Source organism: Thermobia domestica, chromosome 17, assembly GCF_964235325.1.
Source record: "Thermobia domestica chromosome 17, izTheDome1.hap1.1, whole genome shotgun sequence".
In the NCBI taxonomy this organism is placed as follows: domain Eukaryota; kingdom Metazoa; phylum Arthropoda; class Insecta; order Zygentoma; family Lepismatidae; genus Thermobia; species Thermobia domestica.
Window position 1 is genome coordinate 9,796,630 of NC_137470.1, and position 25,705 is coordinate 9,822,334.

Here is a 25,705-nt window from a genome sequence, read left to right on the forward strand (position 1 = left end):
TTATTACAATCACAAGCATGTTGCTACGTTCTGGAGTGTACGTTATGCTTTGTCATGTCTACACAACTAGCTTCACTGATTCGTATTTACCTCAGAAAAAAGCCAATAATGGATTTTTTTTCCCAAGATATGTGTTCCTATACATTTTTCCATCGCCGGTAGGTCATTTTTATATTGTGCGGCTATTACCTCTTATTATTATGTTGGTAAAAATTGGGTGTATAAACGGTATCGCAAACAATTTTTCATTTTATATAAGTCTTTAAACTTTATGTAGGATCAAGGCATTATTTGCCTTTTGAAACTTTTTTGCCAACGCTTTAATGTCATAAGCTCATAATCTTTATTGGTAGCAAATTTAAACTGAGAAGCCACATTAAATGAATCCTGTACCTGTTATATTATATATATATAAACTTGCTCTAGTGTTGAGATTTTACTCTTTACATGTTACAACTTCTTGAAAGCAAGAAAGGTTTCTCCACACATGCAGCACTGCACTCTAGTGGACAAACAGTGAATCTCCTCATTAAAAACGTGTATTTTGGGGCACTTCTCCTCCCTGTCCAAAAGAATCCGTTGTTTCGGAAGCGGCGAAACTGGTTTTTCTTTTGTGTCAACAGGAGGGCGATAGCAGGTAGCAAGCAAGACGTCCCAGAAAGTTGCGCATTGTTCAACTCCTTGCAAGATGGAAAAAATATGTTTTATGATCCTTTCAAGACTGTGTGTACATGGTGAAATATGGTAGGGTCTCAAGATTTTTCTAATGACAGCTACAAGTTCTTCTAACGTGGCAATGTTACTTTAGGATTAGAAGTCTGGGCTTATGGTCACGTATGAGGAAAGACATTCCTCGGCACTCACGTTATCCGAGGAAAGGGGAAGGAAAAAAGGGTTGGGGAAGCGGCCTGGGACCTGTATGTTAAGTAACATCCCGGAATTTGACTGGTATGAATGAGGAAAACCCAGGAACACCTCAGTCAGGATCGCAGGCCTGAAAAAGATTTTACAATTTTTCGATCGAATGTCCCTAGTGGGAAATGAGCCCGGAATCGCTAGCACCAAAGGCGAGAGCGCTAGTGACTATGCTACGCGGTGCCACGAAAGAAAAATAATGGAGACACTAAAATAACTTCTTAGAAGAGATGGTTTTAAAAAGTTTATTTAGATACTTCACAATATAAAATATATGCTTAGTTTCTATTTTTGATCCTGTAAGATTATTTCCTGCTAAAAGTTTACTACTTTTCTTACTAATTTGTTAAACGAATTAAACGAAACGAAGAGCATTTCTTGTCTATTTCTTGATGGTAAGTAAATCGTTTATACATCATTGCATCATAGGTATGTATTGTAGGCCTATTTTCTGGTTATTCGCGATAGCTGAGGGAACCTTTCCTTCACCAATCTCAATTCCTATTAACGTGTGGATATGGCTGCCAGAAAAACACTCGTCCGCTATGAAAATCAGTTTAAAAAGAAAAAAATGCTAGGTGAATTTGCCATCTTAGTGCTTAGCGATAAAGCCCTACACGGACCTGGGCTCTCTAGCGGTTTTTTTTTTTTCGGTTTAACCCCAAGTCTATCTTTGATACTAGTTTTGTGAGACTGAGCTAACCTCTGAGTTCTCTGAGTTTTACGGCCTAGATTAGAAAACACTCACTGGAATTGAATACGAATCACTGGATTGGCAGTCGCACACTTTACTGACAGCTACAGACCACCCCATCTAAAGCCTGTGACAAACATCTTGGCATTTCAGCTAAACAAATAAAACGCAAGTTCTGACGCGACGTTGCTGAGTGCTAAAGGGTGTGGCTATGGCTAAGCAGACGAACTACAGCGCGATCGGTTGGCAGAGGATAGACGTGTACGTGTACATAATAAACGTGGCAAAACCCTGGCCTCTCATTTGCTAGCAGCATTTAAATGGAACTTGGAGCGCCGCCTTCAAATGCCAAGATGTTTGTCACACTGTTTAATTTAGCTAGTAATATATTATATATATGTATTTTATTTCTACTAGCAGCTGACTCCAGCATATTTTCAGTTGCTTTATTCATAAGATATACACATTTGTTAAATTTCACTGACTCTCTAGGTCTGTAGAAAAACTTAATTAAGCATGAATTACGCATGTATAAGTAACTATCTACTGGCATCACATATTACGCCATACTGCAGTTTCAAATTTCTCATGCAACTACTGTTAACTACTTACAGTTGAGCCCTAGGTCATGGTACGTAAGGATTGCAGGTTTCTTTCGATTTCCTTGAACTGCTACTAGTACCGTCCCATGGTTGGTTTGAATTCTTTCCTCCTGAACAATACCTTCACACTTATTAAACGTTCTGGGCGAAGGAAACTGAAGCTGGATATTTTTTAATTCGATGTCATCCATGCTGTCTGAAGGCATGGTGCTGTAAAGACAGAAAACAGAAAAAAAGCATTAGTAAGAACACAAAAATCAACAGTATATTAACCTTAGAATTACAAAGCCTGTATCTGCTATGTCAAGTACCAAGAGAGGGCATGGGTCAAATTTACCCTCCTTTTTTTTTTCAAGTGATTTTTACTAAACTAATAACAGAAACATCTGAAGCTGTTCTATTTCACATTTATCGTAAATTGTTAATTATATGACATTGTTTACACTATTAAAGTACAGTCGTCTGTTATGTTACGGTTGAAATTTGGTTTTGTGTTGGTGGTGTATGTATGTATGTATTTACTTTTACAATGAAATTTATACACTCTTGTTAGCTTCAGCGTTTAAAAAACAGAAGTTACACTTAAAGTAGGTTTTGGAATAAGAAGAAATTTTGATTGAAAGCAAAGACGTGTGTTATACTTAGTACCAACGGGGAATCAAATTTACTCGCAGCAAATAAATCAAAATAAAACAATGATGATATGTAATAAAGGAAACAAAAGTGAATATTAAGCTAGGTTTCCATGCTGCAAGAATCTACTAGCTGTCATTAAAAATATCTTGCAACCCTACAATATTTCACTATGTAAAAGTCTTGAAAGGGACATGCAACAATTTTTTCATCTTGCAAGGAGTCAAATCATGTGCAACTTTCTGGATCGTTTTGCTTGCTACCTGCTACCGCCCTCCCACTGACATAAAGCAAAAAACGGTTTCGCCAATTACGAAACGACGGAGTCCTTTGGACGGGGAGGAAAAGCGCACCAAAATACACGTCTTTAACGAGAAGATTCACTATTTGTCCACTAGAGTGCAGTGCTGTATAGGTGGAGATATCTTTCTTGCTTTCAGAAAGTTGTAATGTGTAAACAGTAAATAGATAGGGTTGCAAGATTTTTTTAATGACAGCTACAATATTCTTGCAGCACGGAAACCTAGCTTTACAGTGAAACAGTCTCGCACCCAGAAATTTTTGTTTAGTTGGGTCCAAAGTTTCTTAGGGGGCCCAATACTACAATTCTTGAGCAGGGTTCATTTTTTTTTTTTTTTTTTTGCAAGAGTTCTAATACTACAAGATACTACATCTATGTAGCATGGAGCCGGTGTTATTCTAAGTAATTAAGTACTTCATCTATATACTATCAAAAAAAAAAAAAAACAGAACTAGATTATTTTTGTAAGCAAAGAAAGAGTACAGTTGAAGTGTTACAGAGAAATAGTTGATGTAACAAAGATTTATTCTAAGCAAGTATAAAGAAAATGCACGCCGGCACATGTATGCCGAGTTAAGAAGATTTTAGGGGCGGCGGACCCGATGAATCCCTCACGTGGGTGCGCACTTGAAGTCAAATGGAAAATGTAAAAACAAAATCACGAGCTGTTAATTTATCTATAATACCAAGAAGCAAAATCCTTTACACAAGTTAACAGCATATAATGTTAAGTAGTTCTAATCTGAAAACATATTGTTTAATCCATAACGCCGAATTTTTTAGAGATATTAGTAGCATAAAATGTCAAGTATTTTGAAAAATAAAAACTTGAACGCGCGGGCAAAACTGATCCATCTCCCCATTGCTCATTCTAGGGTTAATATCAATTTGTTATAAAATACTTAGTTATATATTTGACACTTTTTTTTTATAAGTACAGACAGACGAATAATATGAGGCTGGAGCTTATAAGGAGGCCAACTGTAACTAACCTTATTCGAGTGGTTTAATGCTGGAAGAATCCGACAGTGGTCTTTACGTCCACAGCAATAAATCTAGAACTTCCTCCAACCTTATGTGTTTCCACTACTGATGTTATACCCAGATTACAACAACTGACAGGCTTCCCAGTGAGAAGTATAAAAGTCTACGGTTGCCATGGAAACTGCAATTCCATTCTGTGAAAACCAATCAGTCTAGGATATGGCTGCTCACAAGGTTAAAAAAAGAGATTTATCAACACCAATACTAAAGTCAGAAAGGTGTGTATGTCTTTTTTCTTTTGTTTGCCTTTTTTTCATGCTTTGCTTTAACCCTTTTGTGGGCATTGGGAAGGATTCTTACAGCTGAAGAAGAGTAGGTATGCTCTTATTGCTCCTCTGAAAAGCCGTACTCCCAGTGCAGCCATGAGTTCATCAGAGGCATGGCAGTTGCACTCGAAAAATGATTTCTTTTAGTTTTGAGCATGCCGTGAATTTACAATGTAAGCATGTGATTGGTAGCTGATTTTGATTTTCCAACTTTTCTTCCACTTTCTAATCTGAGAGTATATTTTTTTCTATCCTGAATACAGCACACAAATATTATCTACTAGTTGAATATACCCATGCTTCGCACGGGGGCTGCATTTGGAATTCAATGCCTGTGGGAGTGTCACCATTGATTTCAGTGATCGCGAAAACTATTGATTTGACACTAATATCGGTAATTTTGAATTACTTTTATGTGTCTCGGTATCTAACCCCCCCCCCCCGGTCCGGCCCGGAGCCGAATAGCGTGAATTTGGAAGTTAATGCGATCGAAATTTCACCATTGATTTCAGCGACCGCGAAAAGTATGAATTCGCCACTAATATCGGTCATTTTCTACTACTTTTACATGTCCCGGTAAACGCCCCCCTGGTTCGAATTTTGACAAAAACGTTTAACTCTGGTCTGGAGCCTGGACCAAGGTATTCGTGACTAAAATTTGGTAACTCTTGACCAATCTGTCTGGTTCCCAATCCGGTTCCGGTAAACTCCCCCCCTCAGAGATCCCCCTGGTTCGAAATTAAAAAAAAAAAGGTTTCGTCTTGATCTGGGGCCTGGGCCAAGGTACCCCTGACCAAAATTTGGTCACTCTCGGTCCACTCGTCTAGTCCCCAGGCCACATACAGGCAGACAGACAGACAAGCACACAAACAAACTCTTTTCATTTTATTTACATTAGATTTGGCAATGAACATGAAACAATGGAGAATAAAGAAGCACAATCAGCATCACAGCATGGACTTTTATTGGCTCTAAGTCCAATTTTTACTCTGTATCCTGAAATAAAATTTTATGAGCGTTCACAATATACAACTAGCGACTTGTGCTACCAAGTAGATAAACAACAAACCTATACAATTTTTACTTATTACAGGTAACCCTCGAGATGTTTCATTTGTGTAAGGATGATTCAAAATGAAATGAAATCTTTCAGTTTAACGATTATGCCCGTTAGGCCAAGGGAGACGTTGATTCAAGACAAGTGAATGATAGTGGAACAATTGATCGAATGAGAAAGTGGGAGGAAACAGAAGTAGCCGACAAAACCAGCGGGCACGATGTTGTCCACCACAAACTTACTTGGCCGGGAATCGAACCAGTGACCCCACCACCAGACAAAAGCGCTCTACCACTGCACCACCATGTCCGCCAGGATGGTTCACGATATACCACCAGTCCCACCAGTGTAGCTGTTTACAATGAAATTATGTAATTGTAAACTATCAGTGCAGATTTCAGGAAAACTTCAAGAGGGAAGGGCGGTTGGCGTGTGTTTAGTTGTCAGATATCCAAACAAAAATATCTAGATCCTAGGGAGCAAGTGAACTTTGGGAGCGGGCCCTCAGTTCCCCATAACTAACACCCATGTTGTAAATTAATCATAAATGCAATAAGCTAGACGACCTACAAACTTAAACTAAAAAAGACATGGTCATATCATTTCTAGAAAAATGGGCTACGGAATGGTTTCCTTCAGTCTTTCAATTCTAATTTAACTCGTTAGCAACGTTAAATGTTTATGAAATTTCTCATATCAACATCAGTCGAGTGTCAATTCAATCTTACATTGTTATTTTTATGTATTTCAAAGAACGGCATCAGCCTTTTGCACGCAACTAGCGTTGCCATTGAGTAGAGCGGGATTACCTAGTACACTTGGGTAAATATTTACCAGTTCTAACAAAATTTCAAGTTTTCACTATTTTTCATAACATCTATATATTAAAATGTTAGGTTTATATGTTTGTCTACAAAGAAAAGTTTATATGTTTTACCTCCAACCCTTTCGGCAATGAGATTTCGAAAACCACAAGTGCTAGAAACGTGCCGTTTACACTGGTCGATTCCAAATTTTGTGTAGATTCTCCAGTTCTAATTGAATATTAAAAAAAAAAAAAAAAAAAAAAACATGGTAGTTATTTCTTTATTATATTATTTAGGGTACACTCGAAGTGTTGATTTTTTTTTAAAAAAAAAAAGCATTATATCCTACGAGTTAAGCATTCCAGCACAACTTTGTTGTATATAGGGGTTGTAGATCTCTCAGGCTTTTGTTTCATGGCCAAATGATAATGAAAAGCGAAATATAATCATTTCCTCAGGATAAGATGAATCTTTATTGTTCGGAGTGTTTTGCCCAATGAACACCATAGATCACTGACATTATAATTAACTGTGTGTGTAATGTATTTGCTTATTACATACTGCATGCAAGAAGAAAGAAAACACTGATCATATATGAGTTAAAAACTCCAACCGGAAGTTGGCTCAAATCTTGCAAACGGTGCGAGATATTGAAAAAGTAATCGAAAAAATCTCCCCTTTATGGTATCTCTTGTCAATTTTTATCAAGACGTCTTTCCTTTGTGTCTGTAAAGGGACATGTACAGGTGTTCTGAGGAATGAAAAGGAGATTCATGCTCATATGTAATGATGCGCTGTGTACAGATCGCAGGTTCAGCTATTGATTAAAAAAAGTACAGTGAAAACCTACTTTCTGTTCTTTGAAGAAATTATGTGGGGGGAAAACTCATAAAAGAAAGAGTTTACAAATTCATACAATGTTGGTATTCCACAATAGTTAGAGAAGATTATACACATGCCAAATGTCCAATGGCTAAAAAAAGACCACAGTTAGCATATGAAGGACGCTCAGCTAACTAACGGCTGAGGAAGATATAAGATTTGCTGTCATCTGTCTTTTCTCAATGTCTGATGAAGAGGGCGTTAGGTCCTTGAAACTGTAACAAAAATCGTATAGTTATTAAATAATTCATTTTGTTCTGGTCAGAAATATGGTTTAAAATGTTATTGTGATTATCCAGAACCATGGAGTTTATTTATCATAGTTCATATATTACAATAGAGCAACCTTTCCAACGGCACCACTCGCTTGTTCCCTTGTTCGTATCATACACCTGAAACGGGAAAATCGGAGGAAACTGGGAGCTTTTTCGGAAATAACTTTCTCAAAAGTTTTGCATCCCTCTGGCCGGGCCTGGGCTGATGTAGGTATCTCAAAAACACTGAAAAAATACGTAGTTTACATAAACATATGTGCATATTTCCAATGTGATACCTTGAAAATTGAGGGTGAGGGTGGGTGACCAATATATATATATACGACGTGATGTAAAAATTTCCGAAAACGAGATTATTTGTCCCTGGATCATAATTCATACCTCATTCTCTTCAGAATAGAGCAACATTTAAAGGGTACTACTCACATGTCAATATTATACATCAAAAACGGGAAATTAGGGAAAATCCGGGAAATTTTCCGAAAAATCCACTTTTTGAATCTTTTGAGCCCCTCGGGCCAGGGTTGACGTAGAATCTCAAAAAAAAAAAATGTGAGAAATAGTCAGAAGTACAGAATTGCGTGTGCAAGATCTCAACCTGATACCTCGAAAACTAAGGGCGAGAAAAATTTTTGAAAACTGCCTTAAGAAAAAGAATGTGATGTCACGCCCCCGCCCTCATTGGGCGCCACCAAGTTGATCATATGGTTCCAAAATGCATTTGAGATATTCCTTGGTCCATGTCTCAATTGATGATAAAAAACTCTCCTTAAATGCTTGTTACATGGCCTAAATAAGCGGTTAAAGACAACAGTGCACTAAGGAACGAAAACGTACCATGGAACGTAAAAGGGCTATTGACTTTAAAAGTCCCGTGCTCTTGAGATGCTCAACTGCACATTGCCAAGTTCCCCAATCTCAAAGGTACTCCACTAAAATTTATCTCCCCCTTGTTCTAGCTATGGCCTGTTCCACAGCAGAGTTAATGATGACTAAGTTAATCCGAGTTAATGAAGACGTTAGTTAATTACAGCGATTCAGAATGGGTACGAAGAACCTTCCAGAATACACATCTAAGAAAATTTCGTCTGTAATGCAAATGCGGTAATGCTCATCTGATATTTTAAATTTAGAAGCTTCGTGGCACTTCCTTAAAAATATATATGTTAAATGTTTCTAACAAAGACTTCCGCTTCCATTGTGATTAATAAGGCATTTTCCCATGGTAGCTCGTGCAACGACCCGAACCGTTGCTTTTTTCTCAAGGAAACTGCCACGCACTTAAAGTGTGAAACCTTCTGTGATTACAACAAACGCCTCATTCAACTTGTAACATAGCGTTAGAACGTCAAACAAAAGAAATATGTTACAACTTTAGTTGACACTTCTTGCTACAATGTCTTTCCAATTGTTGTAGGTAGCTTGTTTTCTCTGAACAATTAAGTTTTTACACCTCCTTGGTTTACTACCAGCTGCATCTGGTTTAGTTTTCTGTCGTCATTGAGTTTTGTTACGGAGGGCCATGGACCAGTGGCGGATTTAGAAGTTAAAAATGGGGGCAGCCAGAACATAGACTTTGATTAATGAAAATGGAATAAAATCTTTAAGTGTTACGTCTCATGGTTAGGCTAAAAAAGACAGTGATGATGAGAAACGAATGAAATAATGGAATGAAGAAAGTAGAACCCCGAGAACTTCCCCCCCCCCCCACACACGGTGTTTGTCCACCACAAAGCTCACTTGGTGCGAGCTGGGATCAAACCAAGGACCTCATGCACCAGAGGTGAACGCTCTATCACTGAGTCACTGCGGCCCCGGGAAAGGCAGAAGGAAAACCAGGAAGAGGAAGACCAAGGATAGAATATCTAGATGCAGTTACGAAGAAGAGAGCTTACCAAAGTATAGAACAGCTCTCCCAAGGGAGAGAAAAGTTTTAAAATTTCCATGCTGTGCACCAAACCATGGTTGAGGTGAGAAAGATGATGATGATGATTGTAGAAGTCGATTTCATGTCGTGTTGACACAAAAAGAGCCCCGTGTCGTTCACATCATTATCCCCATTAGCCTTATATGATCCTTGGTAATTTTATGCTAGTTGTCCCTTCTTTTTCCGATTTTGGGTTTCATTTGGGGATTGGAAAGTCATACTTTGAGAGTCCACATCTATTTTTACAGAAAGAAAAAAGGCGGAGGGGTAACAAAAAATAATCAGTATTAAATATAAACAAGAAAATTAGGAAAACCATAAATGGATCAAGAGATTGCGATCTTGGCCAATAATTAGTTTTCGGATCAGGGGCCACATAATTTTTGAATGGTCCTTAAATCAAGTTTTCGTATTTTCTGCGGAATCAGCATATCATACTGACACGGAAAGGTCCCACAAGTTGTCGGTCAAATCAAATTGCCACATAGCACATCTGATAGAGCATCATGAGAAATAAAAATGAGCACAATTTAAGGTGCTATGGGCAACAAGGATACGACCTACGGGGCTTCAACATTTCAATATCCAAACAATTGTACCATGGAAACCATTAAAGCAATCAAAACAAAAGATGCACAATATAATGAGAACAAAGTGCCGTATGGAAAAAAGCAAATAATGTTGCCATAGTTGAAGCAGTGTTGCCAAGCATAAATGTATTTTGTTTGAAATAGCACCATACACACATGTGCACAGATTTAAAATGCACTATCACTCTTAACTAGCAGCCTTAATATTGGACTAAGGAAGAAATTGGTCAAGTGCTATATTTGAAGCATTGGACTTCATGGCTCAGAGACTTGGACATTACGGAAGTTAAAGAAATATTTAGAGAGCTTCGAAATGTGTTGGAGGAAGATAGAGAAGATAAAATGGACAGAAAGACTAACAAACGAAGACGTTTTAAAACGGATAGGAGAGAAGAGGACGCTGCTAGCCACGATCCTTCGTAGAAAAGACAATTGGATTGGACATATCTTGCGAAGAAATTGTCTTCTTCATACCGCCATAGAAGGAAAGCTGGAAGGAAAGCGAGGAATAATAAGAAGAAGAACAGAAGTGATGAATGATTTGAAAAGTAGAAGAAAATATTGGTGTTAAAAGAGGAAACTGAAAATCGAGAAACATGGAACAAACATTTTCAGGCCCAAACTGAAAATTAAGAAGAAAAAAATAAGAAAAAAATCTCTCTAGTCTTAGGCCCTGCCAAAAGGCAGAATAATAATAATAATCACTAAACATAACACTGAAGTGAAGTGGTACAGTTGGGGATGTGCACGAGACAATATATGTGTCTGTCTCGTCTCGAAAATGTGCTGTAAAAGTGATGTCTCGACTCGAAAAATGTATATTTCTCTATTGGAAGAGCCGTGTCGACTCGAATTTTGTCAGGAAAGTCCTGTCTCGACTCGTCTCGTGCGCATCTCTAGGTACAGTATTGCATACTGTTGGAGCTACGTGTGCTAGAAATGCACAATGGAGAAGTCTGATATGTGGCAACAAAGAGTAATAAAGGAATCTGGGTCTCATACTATGAATTTAGTTCAAATGCATAACACTGTGATAGTATAACACAGCAAAATATCAGCAGTGTCACAAAAGATTCATACATTTGAAAAACAAGATTGATGCACTTGAAACCATTTTTACGTCGTATGTCAGCACCGAAGCTATATAGGACGGGACCTACCGCGTGAAGTGGGATGCGAACCACTATGAAAGAAGAAAGATGACAATGAAATGCAAGGTGAAAAATACAACAAAAACTTCAATGTGCGAGAGCCCGGATTGGAACCCGCCATATCTAATAATTCGGTAGCCTAGCCTTCTAGACTACACGTCTATTCTGGCCGACTAAAATCAAAATGAGGTAGTAATAAAATAATTATATTTCCTCTGCGAATATGGTAATATCACAGTGTACAGTAACAATCATATGATGTGTAGGCGAGAATGTAGAAGAATATGTCACTCAACACGAAAGACATAAACCAAGAAGTACTCTACCAAATCTAGATAAGATAATCTGGAACAGCAATTTACAGAATTAGAAAACACGGGTTTCTGTCCTCGCGTATAATATTTTGTTTTCGCGAGTTGTCTGCTCACTCATCTGGGCTACAGAAGTGTAATGGAGATCCTACACTTTTTTCTAATGCATTCCTTTATTACCCGCTGTTGCCACATATCAGACTTCTCCATTGTACATTTCCAGCATAAGTAGCGCCAACAGTGTGCAACATTGTACCACTACACTTCACTGTTATGTCTAGTGATAATAATGCAATTTAAATCTGTGCACATTTGTATATGGTGCTATTTGAAACAAAATTTTATGCTGGGTTGGCAACACTGCATGTATGGCAACATTGTTTGTGGTTTTCGTTACGGCACTTTGTCGTCATTATATTGTGCACCTTTTGTTTTGATTGCTTTAACGGTTTTCGAGATATTTACTTAAAACATATATATTTCCATATGTTTGGATATTGAAATGTTGAAGTCTAGTACGCCGTATCCTTCTGGCTCATAGCACCTTAAATTTTGCTCATTTTTATTTCTCATGATGCTGTATCAGAGTGCTATGTGGCAATCAGATTTGAGCGACAGTTTCACTTTGCTACACTATATTATATATATATATATATATATATATATATATATATATATATATGTAGTTCTTCAGATGTAAGGCGTACAAGAAAACTTTTTATTGAAATATATTGGATCTTGGATCAGGGGCTACACATTTTTTTTTAACGGCCCTTAAATCTAGTTTTCGTATTTTCCACGGAATAAGCACATCATACTGAGTTAAGTGATAGTTTGGGTTTGGCTACACTATGTGTAGTTCTTCAGATATGAGGCCTGTAACAAAACTTACGTTTGAAATATATCGTATATCTTTTGATCCAAACGCAACACAAAATCGCTTTGCGTAAACAGCGATAAATACATTATAATCTTGTCATCCAAATAAAAAAAAACTTTTGGAAAAGCTAACGGCATTTTAGAGGGAGGGGATGGACAACCCTGTCCCTCCTCTCGTTATACTTACGATTATATATTTCCATACAATCGTCTTTTGATATAAACCTAAAATACTGTAAAACAAACAAAGCGCCTACAGCATTTTATACTTTGTACAGCTAGTTCCTGCACACAACTCTACCCTACTTTTCAAAACAAAGACAGACTGAAGTACTAACATACAACACTGACGAAAGACTTACCGATTTCGAAAATAAACAGACATATTTCTACATATTCTTGAAACTGATAACAATAACTTGACCAATTTGTTGACTGAATAAAAAAGTGTTGAATACTGAAACTGCACACAACACAAACTCACTCTCGCACTGGGCTTTGTCTGTCCAACTCGTGAGTCACTTCGCAGCGCCTAATCAGTTATAAATACATAAGCAAGTTGAACCCTGTGACCTCCGCGCGAGTTCAAATGTACGGCAATTACGTACGTTTGTTTATATCTATAAATCGACAGTCTTTCCAACTGGTCCACAGGGTTAGTTAAGAAAGATAGGTTTTAATTAATAGCCAATGCATTATTGAGCATAAAAAAAAAAAAAAAAACTAGTATACCAAATCACTGGCGTCTCTGGCATGTAAAATTTGGGGGGGGGGCATCAAAGAAAGTTATTTAAATTGTACTACCTACCCCAACCTGTTTATTAACTTCGATTCTATTTGTTACCTTTCTGCTTACCTTCACGGACCCACTAAGGCAGCGTTTCCCAACCTTTTTCAACTTGCGGCACACTACGGGTGTAACTTGAATTCTCGCGGCACACTCACAGATATTATTATTATTATTATTATTATTATTATTATTATTATTATTATTATTATTATTATTAATAATAATAATAATAATAATAATAATTTGCAAATATAAACTACCATGGTAATTTTTTTCTGTGATTACTGATCTCCTTCCCACAGAGATGAAAGCTCGATCACTGGTTTTCCCCTATGCTAATTCATTATGCCTTTTTTTTTTTAATTCTAATTTTAAAATAGAAACAATTCCAATGAAATATAGGACTCAGATTTTTAAAAATACGCTTTCTTTTTCGAAAACTGTATCCAACCTTTCACTAAGAACGAAGATCACTAAATAACGAACGAACAAACAAATGTCTTGTACTTTTACCTTTGCTATTTTAACCAAAACATGTGTATATTATTGCAATCACACAGCTTGCGATGCGTCGAAGTCAAAACACAGCTGTTGAAGAAAGTGTTGTTCTGTCATTCATGTGCGAAAGAGTGTTCAACGAACGTTCACTTGACGCGTACCGTACAAGTGCTTCCATTTCTCGGTGTTAGTATGACTCTCAATTGAAGCGTAACATAGCAGCTAACCGTGCAAATGTGTACGAGCCGAAATACTGTCTGCTACACAGTAATAGATGTAGAATAATATATTACAATTACAGTAATTTTTTCCACGGTAGAAATTCATAGTAATGTGAAATACAAAAATATACATTTTTCCCTATGCCTTGCAATTTGGTTGCTATAGAATTAATAATTTTGTTTCGATTTCCTCGCGGCACACCAACGGTCCATTCGCGGCACACACCGGTTGGGAAACGCTGCACTAAGGTATATCAAGAACTCGATTACAATGGGGCCGCGGTGGCTCAGTGGTAGAGCGTTCACCTCTGATCCTTGGGATCCCGAGTTCGATCCCAGCCCCCGCCAAGTGAACTTTGTGGTGGACAAATTCCGTGTGCATGGGTTTCCTCGGGGTTCTCCCGTTTCCCCCACTTTCTTCTTTCCACCATTTTATTCATTACTCATCATCACCGCCTCCTTTAGCCTCAAAGGCATAAGCATGGGACGTAAAACTGAAAGATAAGATTTCATTTTATTTTTCGATTACAATCGTTTCACAGCCTGAATATTATATTCCAAATAAATATAATAATTATTATTTATATGACATTCTGTCGTTAGTAAATAAATTAAATTAGAATAAAATATTGAATATTTTGTACTTCAAAATATTGGGGGGACGCGTCCCCCTCGTCCCCCCGCCAGAGACGCCCGTGCACCAAATTACCCACTGCATTTACTTACACGGACACACGATTGCTCAGGCTTGCCAACCATCCGGTAATTTAAACTTTAATGCTATATACCAGTGATCGCCAAACCATGTACTATTAAAGCGCGGGAATATTTTCAGCAGATCGCGTTAACTCTTCGGTTCATATTTATTAGAAATGTAAGTCTATAGGCAATAAACAAATGTAAGATTTAAAAAAAAAAAGAAAGAAAAGAAGTTGGTAGTTTTGGTTGGCAGCTCACAGTAGGATTTAAAAGGGCACGGTAGCGCAGAAGCTTTATAAGTTTGGCGACCATTGCTATATAGGAAATTGCCCTTCCGATAACCCACATTTTTTTTAGTTTTTAAATGTACAAATAAATTGTAGATGTGCATTAAATAATTATAAAACACACACACACACACACACACACTGAAGTGCTTAACAGTCACTTCGCTAAAATAAATCAATACCGATCTCAAATTGCCAAACAGCAATGCTGCATCCAATCTTAAATGCAACATGAATTCTTTAAATTTATGTGTCGGGGGTGAAAATATTGTTGTTGTTCAGACTAGTGTTAATAATGACGAAAAAATGGTGACGCTGATTTGAAAAAAAAAATAAATGAAGTTTTACGTCCCACGCTTATGCCGGCTGGGCTAAAGGAGACAGTGATGAAGAGGAATGAATGAAGTGGTGGAATGAATAAAGTGGGGGAAGTGGGAGAACACCGAGAAAACCCACGCACACGGTGTTTGTTAACCACATCCGAGAAATCCCACGCACACGGTGTTTGTTCACCACAAAGTTCATTTGGCGTGAGCAGGGACCCCACGCACCAGAAGTGAACGCTCTACCACTGAGCCACCGCGGCCCCATGCCATTTTGAATTGCTTTTAGATTTCTGGGTTTTCGGCAATTATGGCCACGTTAGCCCATAACGTATGAGAGATGACGTCCCTCGGCGAGCACACTATCCGGGGAAAGGGAAGGAAGGAAGCCGGACTGTGCCCTATAAGTTAGGTACCAGCCCGGCATTTGCCTAGTGTGAATGAGGTAAACTCAGGAAAACCTCATTCAGGGTGGCTGGTCTGAAAAAGCGTTTTACACTTTTTTGACCGAGTGGTCCGACTGGGAATTGAACCCGGGACAGCACGCCTAGGGATGCGGACGAGACAAGATTTGAGGCTGTCTCATCTCGAAATTGTACTGTAAAAGTGATGTCTCGACTTGAGAAATGTATATTTCTCTACTGGAAGAGCTCTGTCTCGACTCGAATTTTGACAGCAAAATTCTGTCTCGTCTCGTCTCGTGCGCATGCCTACGCACGCCGATTTGGAGTTCGAAACTGAAGATTACTTGCTAAGTTTATTATAGCTATTATAGTTGTTTCTACATTTATCAAGTGTATAACAAATATACGATATTTTTTTGTAATATACGAACATTTTAACGATGAAAATCGATAATTTTGTTCTCTAAGGTTGGCAACTCTGGTATCGCTGTATGCATAGTGAATAAGGCTTGTAACCTATAATGAGCTTATAACCTATGCCAACCGCATTGAACTTCACGTATACTATAAGAGGATGACATGAAATTGATTGGTTCTTAAAGATTTAATTTCATTTCATTAAACTTTAAGTTTTACGTCCAACGATTATGCCGGCTAAGCTAAAGGAGACGGTGATGATGAGAAATGAATGAAATGGTGTAATGAAGAAAATGGGAGGAAACGGGGGGAACCCCAAGAGAACCCACGCACATGGTGTTTGTTCACTTGTGGCGAGCTGGGATCGAAAACGACCCTATGCACCAGAGGTGAACATTTTACCACTGAGCCACCGCGGCCCCTCTAAAGTTTAATGTCTTGGATTACCAGATGCCCTCTTTCATTAGGATATGTCCTGTTTTCGGGGCACTAAAGGTGACTTCGAAATTTTCTTCAATAGAAGGATGTCTCTCTACATGCTTTTCTTTAACTCACAATGGTTGTTGGATGTCCTCAATTCTTGGAACGTTAGTTTAACTCATTTCCCAACGTCGTATAAAGATTATATTTTGCACAGATAAATAAGTTGGGTACCAGAACATTATTCATTAATCGACTCTTTAAATGTTTAACAGCTGATGCATTACTCTTTAGAACGACGGTGGAGGGGAACACCCGGTGGTATATTCTTCGCCCCAGATGTGTAAGGTAGGCCAAATAATGTAAAATTATTATTTTCGGCATCAAAAGCTTCACCACCCAAAATTCCTCTGTTTCCCCAAGAAATTAAAACTGGCGTCGACACTGCTACTAAATCCCTATTAGCAGACAACCTGCAAACCGCTTGCTGTAAAGCTTGCATTAGAAGTCGACAAACTTGCATCCGACTTGATTAGAAAGAGTGCAAGCATGCCCCAACTGGATTCTAGTAACGAAGTTATATGGCGGCAACTTTGCATTCAGCGTTTCATTCAAGCTTGACGCAAGCGTTTTACGCTGGTGGCAAGTCAATAGCCAATGGCCAGCCAGTGATACTATGACGCTCTGCGAAGGATCTAAAGAATCATTTGCAAGTACAACAAAAAACATATTGCATGAAAGCACGAGTTGAAAGGGCAAGTCTAGAAAGCCGGAAGCCAAGGACGCGCCAACTAGCCGAAAGTTTTCTTGCTACTTGGGACGTAAAGTCTATAATATCTAGCGCAATTCAACTGAAGGTTTCATAGTTATAAAATGGACATCCAAATGGTTTATACTGGATAACTGCTTCACGTAATAAGTACTACGGAGACGCAAGATTCTGCTCACGCATTCGGAATTACAAGACGAATAGTTGATCCCACTGAGTGATGAAGTCCAGTTACCCGCTATGTATAACATAGATGAACTGTTGTTTCTTATTCTTGCAGTGGTGATTAACATTTAAATCATGACTGATGAGTCCACTTGCACAATGGACGAACGGACCGTAATAAGCACGACCCCATACAGGAAAATAAATGAGAAATATTCAGCATGATTTCCCTGTAAGATTTCAGAATCGTTCCCCTCCAAAACCAACAATTTTACGGTTGGAGAAAAAGTTCTTTGCAAATGGTTGCTTAAAAGGTAATCCCCGCTCAGGATGACCACCAACACGACCGGAAACGTGTATGGAGGCTGCAGCATTTGTCGAACGTTCGTTAAAAATGCCCATTCGTAAGCAATCACAGAAATTAGGTGTTCCATACTCGAGACTACAAAAACAGATGAAGAAGGATTTGCAGTTAAAGACATTTAAACCTTCGTTTGTAAACGAATTGAGTGCTAGTGACTTGCAAAACGTCAGAAGGTTTGTGGGCGAATGCTCGATATGTTCATAACTCTTTCTTCAAGGGAGAAAGAGTTTTTCTCAGACAAGTGTGCAATGTATCGCAGTGCAAAAGCCAGAAACATTTATTTCTGGAGTAAAGAAAACCCATTTTTATGAAGAACTTGAACGCAACCCACCATATATCATGGTCTGGGCTGCAATGTCTGCAAACCACTTGGTAGGTCAACATTTCTTTGACGGTGCTGTGAATCACATTGCGTATCTCATCATATTACGTGGTTGGTTTATTCCATATCTGCAAGCTCGGGGACTGCTCGATCGTGTATGGTTCCAGCAGGATGGAACATCAGCCCATTATGCTATTGACGTTAAAAAATATCTCAATGGGATATTTCCTGATAAATTGAACGTGGTTCTGTCCATTTGCCTCCATTTGTGGAGTGGCCACCCGAAGTCCTGATCTGTCATCTTGTGACAATGCATTAGGGGGGTTCATTTCTATATATATATATATATATATATATATATATATATATATATATATATATATATATATATATATATATATATATATATATATCAGGTTGCTGCCACACGTTATGAGGTAGTTGACGAACTTAACGCTGCTGTTCGACGTGCATTTACTGCCGTCACGCGAGCAACGTTGCGGAGAATTTCACATTGTATATGGAGGAGAATGATACTCTATTATGAAAACGATGGTGTACACATAGGCATTCTGGAATAAACAGTAAAGGCGAAAAAAAGGTCACAATACCTTAAAGTTGTTCTCTGCCATGATCCCATATTAATACAATGCGACCATCTATGAATATGTGGACACGTGATAGGAGGTAAAACAACTCGGTTAACACTCTACTCAGCTATAGTATATATATATATATATATATATATATATATATATATACAGGGTGGTCCAGAAGTGGGCATAACCCCCTTTTGTTTCAACAGTATAGTGTTAGTTATGGTAGAATGTCTGTACACAGTTACCTTGAAATCTTAAGAGTCATAAACATCGGTATGATCACCATACATGTCCTAACGCAGCTGAATTCTGCCCCAAGTTCTCGCATAATTTTGCGAAGATTCTCCGGAGTCAAAAGGATGAAGGCGCGTTCTACAGCTGCTCGTACTGCAATTCCTGCGTTGTGTGATATCGAGTGTTTCTTACTTGTTGATTTATGAAACCCCAAAGAGCACTGTCTCGTGTCGCCAGATCGGGACTTGTTGGGAGGTCAGGCAAAGGGAGCTGGTGAAAAATCACACCTTCCAATCCAGTGGCCAGGAAACGGCCAGGTAACAACAAATAACTGTTACTAAGCAGAAAACAGCAGAAGGCAAATGAACATAGAGAGCAATGTTGCCAGACAATGCCAAGCAATGTTACCAAACAAACGTGGGTAAAACCTAAAACCGTCAGAGTACACCAATTAGGGGTACACCCACTTCCGGGCTACGCTGTATATATAATTTAACATCCCACAATAATACATTTTAGGCTAAACGAAAAAGAGTCAATAATTACGGAAGACATTGTGCAATAGAGGAAACAAAACAATACGGCTACGATGCTTTCCACATAAACATAGGATTGAACCACGGCCCCTCGCACCAGAGGCGGAGCTCTGCCACTGAGTCACTAAGCCTCCTCTAAAGTTTGTCATGCGTATACTTTAGAAATCAAGGATTTTTATTGACAGAGTAACTAAGATGCTAGAATCTTTTGTACGTAGGCATTAGTTACGCAAACAACTTCCAAATGTAAGCAAGCCAAAAGGAATATGAACATGCAGAAAAACATTGGCCTTCTATCTCACCCTACCATGGAAACCTTATCAATGAAAAGTTGTTGAAGTGTAACTAATATTCGAGCAGGGCCGGCTCTACCATATGTACAACACGTGCATTTGCACAGGGCCGCAAAATTGTCATAACTACAATATTTAAAATAGATATTTCTTGTTAGGAACAAACTTCATGATGATGGTAGTTAAATTTAATAAGTTGACCTATTTGAACGCTACATTCATAAATCATGCTTAGATCGTATTAGTTTATGGTCACATGGACAGTGCTAAAGCAAATGGTCAAACACATCTCAGCATCACATACAAAAACTAAATTCTCGAACACTTGTTACATTTAGTTATTTATCACAGTTTTGATACGAAAACAAAGAGTTAGTTGCACTAGAATTGCAAAATGGTATATTGAGATTGAAGCTCAATATTGAATTCAATAAAAAAGGATTACCATCTTTCCTCTACAGGTGTGTTTACTCTATCTTTCACTAACATAATAGATTATTATTTAAAGAAAAAACACACTGTATTTGTAGTGTTTAGTCCTTTCTGAGTGCGAGTACACTTTCCCTCCCCTTCTTTGTTCATGATGGGGTAGCATACTTAAAATCGTTACTTTCAAGGTTTATTCTTTCTGGAGAAAAAGGGCTGAAAAAATGAAGCTATTACACTGGGCGGCAAATTGCCCAGGGCCGACCCTGTGTTCGAGTGTTAGTACCATGCGTAATTATGGCAACTGTTGGGTACAACGGATCGTGACGAATGGAAGTTCTCAATTTCTTATCTGTCGACAACTTTTTCATAGAGCTGTACATTTTGGAATATTGACCATATTCTTCTCTTGTACGGAAAGCAAAGTACTGAAAGTGAGAAAGAACCTGGTATTTTCGGAACTTAAATAAGATTCTTCACGTGTGAAATATTTCTTTCTCCTTTTTTTTAAATGACAATTAAAACTTTCAACGTGGCGTCCAAACAAGAAATTCAATTTGCGTTCAGTCGAGAGAACAGCGTAACCCACTTCTCCCCCTACGCGACAAAAGTTCGGAGCACCACGACCTACATAATGCTCCATCTTACGGCGCAATCAATAAACTGTCCCGAATGCGGCAAAGCTCCCTTTTTACTTTTCCCTCATGCCATGTTATGCATGGGAATCTGGTACAAAAATAGCTGTCCTTGAACATTGCAATGGTTCTTCTTTTTCTTTAAAACCACTAACGGTTATACAAAGGGACGTCTCGAATATATATCCATGTAGACTACAAACGTATACTTATCTTATGTAAGTATATCTCACATGGATATTTTGTGAAATAAAAACTAAATTGTCGACGTGTTAGGGAGTTCCTACGTCTGGTCACCATAATGGCGGACACGAAACACCCAATGGTTCTCTAAATTATAGGGGGCCGCGGTGGCTCAGTGGTAGAGCGTTCACCTCCGGTGCTTAGGGTCCCGGGTTCGATCCTAGCCCTCGCCTAGTGAACTTTGTGGTGGACAAACACCGTGTGCGTGTGTTTTCTCGGGGTTCTCCCGTTTCCCCCCACTTTCTTCATTTCATTCTTCACTCATCATCACCGTCTCCTTTAGCCTAACCGGCATAAGCGTGGGACGTAAAACTCACAGCTGTCTCTAAATTATAATGAAATGGTCCCACAATTCCTGGAGAACTTGAAAGAAACAAGGGAAACTGGTTGTCCGGTCATATCTGGTTTTCAAGGAAAAAATACAAGAGTGTCTCTCTCCCCTTTGGTGTATGGAGTATCAGGTTCAATTCCAGAAGGCAGAAACAATTTGAACGGTCCTTAGCCAAGCAAATACAAGCAAAAGCTTTGATGTTCTGTTCAATCTCAGGTTATGTTTGATTACTGTCCATCTATAAAAGCTCTGAGGGCGTTAGTGTAGAATGATATATAAATGTATATACAGGGTGTTTCAAACAACACTGACATTTGAGAGATAAGATACGACAAAAGGATAGGATAAGATAGGATTCCTGATACTAAGATAGGACAAAAAGTATAGACCTACCTGGGTGCACAAATGCTTCCTTCCGGAGTTATAGGCTGCCGAAAACATGAAAAAATTAACTTTAAAGATCCATAGCTCCAAAACTATGGGACCTACTATAGTCGGATCAAGACTTCACTTAGGAACTAATATATGCACTATCCAAAAATACATGTTTCAGAATCCTAAGGTACTCACGCAACAATTTTTAGAGGGAATTTGACTACGGGCACATAATTTGAAGTACTCACCAACTACCTCTATATAAATTGTTGCGGAAGTACCGTAGAATACTGGAACTTGGATATTTCGATAGGGCACATATTGGTTCCTAAGCGAAGTCTTGACCCGACTACGGTAGATCCCATAGCTTTGGAGCTATGGACCTTTAAAGTTCATTTTTTCATGTTTTCGGCAACCTTTAACTCCGAAAGGAAGCATTTGTGCACCCAGATTGGTCTTATCCTGAACGTTGTCGGTGTTGTTTTGAAACACTCTGTACGTGTCGGGTGTTCTAAAAATGGCATCCACGGACAACAGAGCGCTATTCTACAGGTCAAAATAAGGCAAAATTGCTATACGATTAAATAACCTTCGGGGCCTCCTTTAGCCGCTGTGGGAATCAAAATTCCACAATGTGGCAACGTCACAGATAACTTGGATCCATTAGCAACGGCGCCGACTTTTAAAAATTTATGCTGGTGCATATCAATGGGGAGACGTGTAAACGTACATGTCTTCAGGGAAGACTCGATATTTGATTAATTTATTTTTAGTTAAAATCTTTTATAAACACTGTCATAAGGGCTGTGCTGGATAAAGTAAAATATACTGGCACTATAAGAAGAAGTTGGGACTGCCTTTCCTCAGTTGATAACACAGCTGACTTAAACACATGGGAAACTGATTCAAATCGGGGTTCAAACTAAAAGTTTTTGGGTGCGCCGCACCCACAAGATTATTTGTGTGGGCCAGAGCCCTGGAGCAACCACGTCAACCACGTAGTCGGTGCGCATGACCCACGTAGTCGGCAAATTGTTCTGCGAATCTATCAACCGGTTACATTCATTAATGAGTGGTACTAGTGTCAATGCCTATCGATTTTAACTGCGATCTGGAAAGAATCGATGCAACTATTTGATGGATTGGTACTTCTCTGTGGTTCTTTACCTGCGATGTTGCCACTTGTGGAATAGTGCAATGTAGTCCGTGGGTGCCATTTTTAGAACACCCAATATATATCACTTGGCTGACTGGAGTTTTGAAGTTCGTGTTCAGCGCGGAAGCAGTGGGGAAAAAAAGTTTATATCCGAGACGAGTATCCCCACCGGATTTGGACCTCGGGACCACGCACATTAGCAAATCGGCCAAAAAGGAACTAAAAAGGGAAAAAAACTACGTCAATATTCTATTTTATACAAATTGCTTAGTACAGCATATAGTAAGAGGGTAGGTACTATTTTCGGTTTGTGTTAGGTGCACGCCACATTTGGCAGAATGGATTCACCCAGGATGATAAATGAATTGGGAAGCCACTTAAAAAGGCGACTATGGGAGCCAGGGTGCTTGATTCCTTCATAGATAATAATACAATGCTATATTATTATTATTATTATTATTATTATTATTATTATTATTATTATTATTATTATTATTATTATTATTATTATTATTATTATTGGTATGTTAAAGGGGATGAAACAAATTAAGTTATCGTAGCATTGTAAGAAGGTGCTGAGTTTCCAAACAAATAGAAATAGAAGTGCACGCACAATGAGGCAACTGCTCCCTGCTGAACACACCGTGGAAATGGCAACACTGAAACACTCTTATTGGCTAGCGGCGTATAAAGGAAAGTTGAAACTCCGCCTTTAAAAGCCTTTAGCGTTGTTTCTTCATGTAGTTATACAAGACATTTCAGGGATTTCTCGGATAACAACAAATGCTTGTGAGAAAGTTCTCCATAACTCCCTTCGTTGGTTGGCATATGCTAAGGATGGCCAATTCCGGAATTTTTACTTTCCGGAAGTACAATCGGAAAATATCCAAAATTTTGAATTCCGGAACTTTCCCTATACCTGGATTCCGGAATATTCTGACGATCCCTAGTATATACCTCGCCATTAGACTTTTTTTTCGTTAACACTAGGCACGGAAGAACTGGACTCTATTCCCAGTGGGAGTTCACGCATTCCGTTAAGCCATGGGTCCACTTTTCACATAGCCTCGGTGCTGAACGGGATGCTAACGCGGTGTCTGAACACGGAATCTCTCGCTGCCTATGCGACAATGCTCGCAGTGTACTTACGCATCCTTGACGACATTGTTTTCCATTTTCGAAGTATTCGTGCCTCTGGAGATATTTTTCTTATAAAATGCTCCTCTTACAATGTTTACCTTTTATACCTAAGTAAATGCATGCGGCTTTACCTCACTACGTTAAAAACAAAAAAGGAATTCTTTCAGTTTAACGTCTCACGATTACGTCCTTAAGGCTAAAGGAGACGGATGATTAAGGCACGTGAATGGTGATAGAAGAATTGGTGGAATGAGAATAAGGGAGGAAATGGTAGTACCCCCGAGAACCCACGGACACAACGTTCTCTACCACAAACTTACTTGGCCGGGGATAGAACCAGGGACCCCAGGCACCAGAGGGAAAATCTCTACCACTCACTGTAACGAGTCGCCACCCGACCATTGCCAACAGAGTCGCCACTCGACCATTAAGGATGGAATCGACTCTGGATCATCGCTTATACCCCGTTGGAACAATGGACTCGTTCCAAGATGTCTTGATTGAATACAATGTAACTGTATAAATTAATTTTCATAAGGGAATAGATATGTATATATTTATGTCTTAATTTAACATTAGAGTCTATAATGGCTCCCTAAATTAAAAACAAAAAATAAACATTAAGAAAAATAGAAATAGCACGTTCTTGCTGAACAAAAAGCGAACTTTTTCATGACCTACCAACGAGGAATACTTCTCGACTGTAAAATGAATTTCGCATAATCTGAAAGCTCACTTAGATACTCTCTTCAAAGTAGGGATGGCCAATTCCAAAATTTTTACTTTCGGGAAAGTAAAATCAGAAAAATCGCGTTTTTTTCGAAATCTGGAAAGTGAAATTTCCGATTCCGGAAAATATTTTTTTCGGAATCCGGATAATTTTGGCCATCCATACTTCAAAGATTATAACATATTCCAAAATTGTAGCTGCTGATGAACATAAATAACGAAGTTATGACAAAATAAATATTTTAGGAAGATGAATCCAGAAAGACAATAGTACCATTACATACATCACAGAGGCTATCCAAAAACATTATTATCAAGGGCGTATGTAGTGCAGTGTTGCCAAATAGGTAAGCACCTTTTTGTTTTCAAATAACACTGCGTCATGTTAATACACATATAAGATAATTATACGTATAATGGTATATACCTAGATTTAATTATATGTCTAATACGTACCAGTGTTGCAAACTTTAAGATTGATTGCTACAGGTTTGATTCATAAATTGAAAAATACCTGAGAAAAGTAATGTTTTGTGATAAAAGTAGTTCGAAAGAGAATTGTTCTAGCTGAAAGTACAAGACTTATGTATGCTGACTCAACAGTGTTGTCAAAATATAAAATTATCTTCATTAAATATTTTTGAAGCTAAAATAATGCTCTTTCACTGCAAATGCAGAGTTATTGAGGCGTGTATCCGAACAACGAGATAAGCACCACAAAGCAAATTGTGCATCAAAGTTACCTGTAAGATGTTGTTACGATGCATTTTTTTTTAAACTAAAATTTTGTGACTGTCTAGGAAAGTAGATTGACACTTTAAACCAATAGTCACTAAAGTGTACACACACACACAAAAAAAAACTATTTTATTCAACACAGTTTAAGTCAAGGACATCATACACTGACGTATTCGAAGTCCGTCCCATTGAGAAAATCTAAACCTATTATGACCCCGAGAACTCGTGAAGCCTCGACTCTACACCAATCATAGAACT

At 38.4% G+C, this 25,705-nt stretch overlaps 1 protein-coding gene across 6 annotated transcripts in view; it reads right to left on the reverse strand.

Annotated features, from left to right (window-relative positions):
- MESK2 (misexpression suppressor of KSR 2) overlaps nt 1-25,705 on the reverse strand; it is a 261,034-nt gene that overhangs the window by 95,304 nt on the left and 140,025 nt on the right. For 5 of the 6 annotated variants that reach the window (XR_014128807.1, XM_081743534.1, XM_081743532.1 and 2 more), the window contains one exon: nt 2,222-2,421. Coding sequence is in view for 5 of the 6 variants with exons in the window: in XM_081743534.1 (XP_081599660.1) it covers nt 2,222-2,421 (200 nt within the window). In the remaining variant the exon portion in view is untranslated. Of the gene's footprint in view, nt 1-2,221; nt 2,422-12,695; nt 12,854-25,705 lie in introns of those variants that run through there. The other variant, XM_081743535.1, reaches the window with a different exon arrangement.